This window comes from Zingiber officinale, chromosome 6A (genome assembly GCF_018446385.1).
Source record: "Zingiber officinale cultivar Zhangliang chromosome 6A, Zo_v1.1, whole genome shotgun sequence".
Lineage (NCBI taxonomy): Eukaryota > Viridiplantae > Streptophyta > Magnoliopsida > Zingiberales > Zingiberaceae > Zingiber > Zingiber officinale.
The window spans coordinates 120,120,079-120,128,053 of record NC_055997.1 but is presented as its reverse complement, the minus strand read 5'-3'; the positions used below and the strand labels follow the sequence as shown (position 1 = coordinate 120,128,053).

The window sequence follows — 7,975 nt, the reverse complement described above, 5'->3', positions numbered from 1 at the left end:
ATTCGGTAAATGTAAAACGTCTGTTGTTTTTTTTTTAATTTCTAAGACTACATTTGATAGGATGTTTGATAGGATGTAATCTGCCTTGTAATGTAATCAGGATTATATTATAAGGTTGATTATTTTGTTAATTTTAATTTTAAACTTGTAATGTAATCTGAATTACAACATATAGTGAAATTTTATAACCTGGATTACAAAACAATTATTATGCAATCCGATTACATTACGAGGTCACCGTTTAATTAAAATTTAAATGTCAAATATATCCCTAGTCTACCGCCGACCGCTGCCCACCGCCAGGTGGCGGCCTTTGGTTGTCGGCGGGCCGCTGATTATCGATGACAACAACTGGCGGCGGCGACCGGTGGTTGCAGGCGACGGCCTGCGACGACGACCGGCGGTTGCAAGTGGTTGTCGCGGCGGAGGCCAACGACGGCGACCACTGGTTGCCGGTGGTTGTCGCAAGCTCCGATAGAGGTGCAACGACCGCCAGTAGAGGTTGCAGGATATTTTTGTCGTTTTATAATAATACGAATCACATTCCTTATAAAAAATAATAGACACCAAATAAAAGAATATAACTATCTTTGTAATCAAAGATTACATATACTAAATGTAGTAATATAATCAAGATTACATTACATTATATTATAAATTTGATTACATTACAAGCTAGCTTACATTACACTCAACCAAACGTAGCCTAAGTGCTTCTTCACTGCGCAATCCTCTATTATATGACTGACCCAACCTTACGAAAATTTTCAACTGACCACTAGTATAAATCGGAAAGCACATGCGGCAGTCAGCTCAGAAGCCCAACATCCTTTGATTACGCTCTCATTTAAAAATAAAAATCTTACAAATATACTATAACCAGGTGCCTAAATAGCAATCTAAATTTCTTACCGCGACACCGTAGCTCCATGACCGTAATCCTCTACTTAAGAAGCATATGAGATGACCATTCATCTCCATCAAACGAGCACCAGCAAAGAAATTTCTAATGGGTGGCAAAGAAACAAATTCTACTATTCATATCTCCTCCACTTTGATCCTAAACAAAATCCTTATCTGGCTTCACCTTCTCTTGATCTCCAAAGTCACCACCGTCGCCCATGCCGATCACCAGGAGCAGCGCATCCTCCTCCGCCTGAGAGCTTACTGGAGCAGCACCTCTGCTCTCAGCTCATGGAGCACCCCCGCTCCCCACTGCCAATGGCCAGTAGTCCAGTGCGACAATGGTGGCTTCGTCAACGTCATATCCGTTCCCAACATGAACATCACCCAGTCAGTCCCAGCCTTCATCTGCGACCTCAACAATCTCACCCACCTAGACCTCACCAACAACAACATCGCCACCGGCTTCCCAACCGGCCTCTACCGCTGCTCCAACCTCCAATACCTTGACCTCTCCCAGAACTACTTCGTCGGAGGGATTCCCGGCGATATCGACAAGTTGTCTTCTCGCCTCAGGCACCTCGACCTCTCGGGTAACAACTTCACCGGCGACGTCCCACCGTCAATTGGCCGGATTAAGTCACTGCAGTTCCTGCACCTCGACAACAACCAATTGAATGGCTCGTTTCCGGCCGAGCTTGGCCAACTCTCGATGCTCCAAAATCTCACTCTCGCATACAATCATTTTGCAAGCCAACGGATTCCCGATGAGTTCGGGAATATGAGGAGCCTCAAGTACCTCTGGATGTCTGAGACTCAAGTCACGGGTGAGATACCGGAGAGTTTCCAGAATCTAAAAGAGCTAGAACATCTCGACCTAGCCATGAATTTGCTTAATGGCTCAATTCCTGAATCCATATGGTCGCTGGAGAAGCTCAAAAGAATCTACTTGTATGCCAACAAGCTATCCGGAGAAATCAGCAGCGAGATCAGGGCTACAGGCTTGGAGGAGATCGATGTGTCCATCAACAGTCTCAACGGGTCGATACCGGTGGGATTCGGCAACCTCTTCAATCTCACCAAGTTGTTCATGTACTATAATGAACTATCCGGCGAGATTCCCAATGACATCGCCTTTCTTCCCAAGCTATATGACATTAGGCTCTTCGGTAACCGGTTCAGTGGAGTTTTGCCAACAGAGCTCGGGAACCACTCCAAGCTGACGAATTTTGAGGTATCAGACAACAGGATTTCCGGCAGCTTGCCTGAAGGCCTGTGCGCAAAAGGAGCTCTGAATTCGGTGGTGATCTTCAACAACAACTTCTCCGGCGAACTGACAGCGTTTCTCGCAGATGAGTGTCACACCTTGACTAACATTCAACTCTATAACAATAGCTTCTCCGGCGAGTTTCCCTTCAAGATATGGTCGACTGCAGTAAATTTGACGACGGTGTTGATCCATCACAACCTCTTGTCTGGCACTTTGCCGGACACACTGCCAAGAAGCCTAACGCGCTTGGAAATCGAAGACAACCTCTTCTTTGGAAAAATCCCGTCCTCAACTCCAGAACTGCAAGTTCTCAAAGCGAGTAACAATAGGTTCTCAGGCGAAATTCCAGCAGTACTCACCGGAATGTCGAGGCTCCTGAATCTATTGCTTGATGGAAATCAAATCTCCGGTTCAATTCCAGCAGACATATCCGCTTTGAAGTCACTTACAGAGCTCAACCTCAAGAACAACAACCTCTCGGGAAACATCCCGCCAGAAATTGGACTGTTGTCGGAGCTCAAAATAATAATAGACCTTTCATGGAACATGCTATCAGGGCCAATTCCACCGGAGATGGGCAACCTTAAACTCAACTCCCTTAACCTGTCTCACAACCAACTATCCGGCGAGATACCCCTCCAGTTGCAGAACCAAGCTTACGAGCAAAGCTTTTCAGAAAATCCTGATCTCTGCTCCTCCAAGTCCATAGTGAATATCAAACTTTGTGCACACCGGACGGCCAGTATCGATAATAAGTCTTCACAGAGACTGATCAGAATATTCCTAGTGCTCGGTGGATTCATGATCCTAATGGTCACTGTGATTGGGATATTGGTGTGCCGCTGGCAGCCTGACGTCATCCATGAGCTGCTGTGGAAGCTCACTTCTTTTCAGAAAGTGGACTTCACTGAAGCCAACATAATAGGTAAGCTAACAGTGGAAAACCTCATCGGCAAGGGAGGGTCCGGCGAGGTGTACAGAATCGACATCAGCAATCACACCAGCATGACAGTGGCCGTGAAGAAAATTTGGAATACCAGAAAGACAGACTGGAAGATGGAGAAGGCCTTCGAGGCTGAAGTCAAGATCTTGGGTGAAATCCGGCATGCCAACATTGTGAAGCTACTCTGTTGCATCTCGAATGCAGACTCCAAGCTCCTTGTCTATGAGTACATGGAGAATGGAAGCCTGGATCAGTGGCTACACCGCCGGCGAGCGAGACCAGACTCTGAGCACAATGAGCCACTTAATTGGCCCAAGAGGTTGGGGATTGCCATTGATGCAGCAAAAGGGTTGTGCTACATGCACCATCATTGCCCGGCGCCGGTCATTCATCGTGATGTGAAGTCGAGTAATATACTTCTGGATTCAGAGTTTAGAGCTAAGATTGCTGACTTTGGCCTGGCACGCATGCTGCTCAAGGCTGGTGAGCCCGAATCAGCATCGGCCATGGGAGGCACTTTTGGCTACATGGCTCCAGGTAACTCCTCGAACTAACCACTAGACCTGTTTTCAATATGTGGCATATGAAGTTTGTTGTTCATAGATCAAATTATGCTCAATTGCAGAGTGTGGGTATTCATGGAAGATCACAAACAAGGTGGACATTTATAGCTTTGGGGTGGTCCTCTTGGAGCTGACAACAGGAAGGGAAGCACTAGATGGTGATGAACACGAGAACTTAGCAGGGTGGGTTGCTCGCCAGCAAAGGGAGAATGGCAATGTAATGGAGCTGATAGACAAGGACTTGAATGTAGATGTTGACTACTTGGATGACATAGTTACGGTGCTAAGTCTAGGCATAGAATGCACAAGCAGGAATCCTGCCTCCAGGCCTTCCATGAAGGATGTATTGCACAACCTGATGGAATGTGACCGAAGGGATCTTGATCAAAGGAAATTCGACATCAGTACGGTTCTTCAGACGAAGAGATGGAGCCTGCAGAGAAGTTCATCAGCTGCAGATGAAGAATATGGCCACAGTCATCTGATGGATGTAGTTTAGACAAAATCTGAATCGCTTTGTACAGTTGCTAATTTGAGCACCATTTTCCTGCATGAATCCTCAATGGTGTGGAAAGATTGAGAATGCTTTTTGTTGTCGAGGATCGCAGGGTACTGTATAACTATTGAGCAACCAGTCACCTAGAAGCTGTTTCATGCAACAAGCTACTTTGCAGCCTTCATCTTAAAGCATTTTGAACTGATATTGAATGATGAGAATCACATGACAGAAAAAACATTAATGCTATGTTTACTCTAAAGTGTGGATGAGGAAAGGAAATGAATCAACGATAGAAAGTTATCTTTGGAGGAAGAGAAAAGAAAGGGTGAAGAAATCTTTTCCTTTGCACACTTGTTTACCTTGATAGAGGAAGGTGAATATTTATGATGTAATTTTGTAAATAAAAAAAGGTGCATGCGTCATTTTTTTGGTACATAGTGTAATTTTGTGAGTTAAAAAGGCTACATGCGTCATTTTTTTTTGTATATGGTGTAATTTTGTGAATGCAAAAGGGGTACATGCGTCATTTTTTTTTCCATCCGCTGCTTTTCGTCCGATTTTGCGGTGATCGATTTTGGCTCCAAAATTATCCGCTGATGGATTGCGTTACTTTTCCTTCGGAAAATTTTAATGAAGTAAATGGCGGAAAAATTTCCACCGTGAAAACTTTTCCTTAATTTTACTTTCCATTCTCCCAAGTAAACAGACCCTAAAACAAGCAAATGATGGCGTAGAATATTTCCCCGTCTTCTCTTTAAGAAAGAGGAGACTTGAGTTTCCACTTTTGCAGCAGTCGTCACTCAAGAGAAACTAAACTTACCGTATAAACAGAATTCTCAATGCGATCACCATGTAGAACCTCTCCAAATTCTCAACACTGTTCATGATCTTTGAAGGCTTGCAATAATCCAAAAAAAATCATATGGAAGTTGTCTTTTTTATAAAGCTTGTTGACTTTTACTTGAAGCTCATCATCCTGTGGAATGGAGGAAATTCACCAATAAGTTCAAAAAACGAATAACAGGAGAAAAAAAGCACTTAATATCCCGGATTATGAGAAATCCAAGATTCCGAGAGCAAAAGAGCTGCCACTACAAGAAAATTGTTCAACGAGGAGTGACAAAAAGGCATTTCATCAATTCTAAATACGGAAAATATGAATGGCTAACAAAAATGTAGAAAATTTATCAACTGTTGATTGTTTTTTCATAAGCCCGAAACATCTCTATATATCCTGCAATTGCACAGTACCAGGACAGGGATTAAACTTAAGAATTAAGCGTCGTCTTCATAGATAAGTTATTGAGATGCTTACAGTTGACAATCAGTATTAAGTTCCTCGCTAGGCAACAAATTTTAACACATTTAACTTTCCCAAATTAAATCCTATGTTCAACAACAATCTATCTTATGTTCAACTAAATCCCGCTCCTGACATGTCGTGCCAATAAATCCTGACGTGGTCCTCAACTGAGATATTCCTGAAGCTGAAACAAGGATGAGAGGTATAAAATCCCAAGAATCATACTCAGGAACTTCATTCAACCAAATGAGAGCCCTTTGAGAAATCCATAGTGGACGAAGAGGCTTTCCTGAGTTTGATACCAGAGAACTAATATCAGCGTGACAATCTTCCAATAGTCTGGTCCAATCTTCAAGGTGTGTCTCAATACTTGCTTTCTCGGTATCTGGAACACAAGTTAGAAGGTGCAAGGTGCAGTCCCAGTTAGCCGGTCTGAGTCCCCCATCAATTTATATATATATATATATACTAGTATTTAACTGATTAATTCTGGGATGGATGCCCCATATTTCGACGATCAAGTAAATCCAAGAAATAAGTGGCTCTTGACGTGAGACCCGTATATATATATATATATATATATATACTAGTATTTAACTGATTAATTCTGGGATGGATGCCCCATATTTCGACGATCAAGTAAATCCAAGAAATAAGTGGCTCTTGACGTGACACCCGCGTCACTAGTTGTTTAAATACCCCTACCCCATGCATGCTCTGTGTGGATTTTGAATCCTAGTTGTTTGGGAAAAGCACCTTATTACTTTAGAATTATGATAGAATCAGGTGCATTAGTATTGATATGATAGCATCCATCAATACTCCTATTGCAGGAAATATTTGAGTCCTAAGGCCGAATGTATGAAACAGTAGCCCTAGTATTAGAAAAACAGATATTTGATATATTTTACAATATCCAGAATGAAAAGGCTAGGAAAAAATAGGACAAGGAGAATTATCATGAAACACTGAATGGACAATTGAATAAAACATCAAACAAGAAACAAAAAAAAAAACCCACATTTGAGTCATTCAATAAACTTAAATTGACTCATTTGCCAATTTTCAGAAATAAAATTTGCAAACCATTTCTATGGTGTAAGAAATTGAAATATTAGAACACTTGATAAGATCCAAAAACAAAATGGTCAAATTTAGTAATCATGAACCTAATGCCAAGTTTATCGCAAAGAATATTACTAGCCGCACAACCCATAGGTACTTATAAACAAAATTCATAAGGATAAATTCTAAAATATATGAAAACTCTACCCAAACAAGTGATCTTTTCATATCATGCATTTTAATAGTCTTACAAAAGGAAGGAGATAGCGTATGGCTATACCATATTGAATTGTGGTTCTACATGTATATCATTTAGATGAAAATGAAGCACTAGTAAACTTGCGACCTACCAGCTCTATACCTTGCTGCATTGCATCAGACATTCTTTGCAGATGATTCTTTATTGCACGATTGAGCACGCATGCCCATATTGGTATTGTCTTTAACATGCTATCGGGAAAGTGTTTTCCCTTCCTTGTCGAATCAACTATAATGCACTCTCCTTTCTGTTCTACCAATTTTTTTGAGTAAAAACGACAAAGAAAAGGTGAGACCAAAGTTCTCTTAATCAAACAAAATATGATAATAAGAAGTCATTCAAGTTTCAATAGTTTGGGTCATCCACGTGGAAGTTGATCATACAAAATCAACGACAAAATGTACATTGATTATAGGGGTTTTAATTTCTATCTCTCTCCTTCCTCGTCGAATCAACTATAATGCACCCTCTTTTCTGTTCTACCAATATTTTTGAGGAAAAATGACAAAGAAAAGGGGAGACCAAAGTTCTCTTAATCAAGCAAAATATGATAATAAGAAGTCCTTCAAGTTTCAATAGTTTGGGTCATCCATGTGGAAGTTGATCATACAAAATCAATGACAAAATGTACATTGATTATAGGGTTTCTAATTTCCATCTCTCTCAGTATCTAAAGTTCAAATATATCAATAACAAGCTTTTTCTCATTAGGTGAGATTGACTATATGGATCCTTGTATGTCATTAGGTTCTATCTCCTACATTATATCATAATCTATATATTTAAATAAATTTTATCTTATTTTATTGTTGTTAACCAAATCTCTTTCTTTTTATCTTCCCTTTCCTCGTTTGATATGCATATTTGTTATAGTTTCATATAACCTAACTGGAGTATTTATTGGTTGTCTAAGTACTTGTTCATATCAACTTAATCTTCTCTCGGAGTTTTCCTTAATGGATGTAATTTCGACTTTCTCTCTAATATTCTCATTTCTTATCATATTCAGTTTTGTATGTCCACACATCCACCTTAATATTCTCATTCTGCAACTCATTTTCTGGTCGCTCAAATCATAGCCAACATTCAGTTTCATATAACATAGCAAATCTAACCGCTATTTTGATGCAGAACTAACATAGGAGAACTTAATCTTCAACGGGTCATAAC

At 40.8% G+C, this 7,975-nt stretch overlaps 1 protein-coding gene across 1 annotated transcript; it reads left to right on the top strand.

The window, feature by feature from the left end:
• Nucleotides 1-1,569: 1,569 nt before the first annotated feature.
• Nucleotides 1,570-4,296, top strand: LOC121997770 (receptor-like protein kinase HSL1). Its single transcript, XM_042552390.1, has 2 exons — nt 1,570-3,653; nt 3,742-4,296. Exons 1-2 carry the CDS (start codon nt 1,616-1,618, stop codon nt 4,176-4,178), a joined length of 2,475 nt encoding a protein of 824 aa, XP_042408324.1. The 5' UTR covers nt 1,570-1,615; the 3' UTR covers nt 4,179-4,296.
• Nucleotides 4,297-7,975: the final 3,679 nt, after the last annotated feature.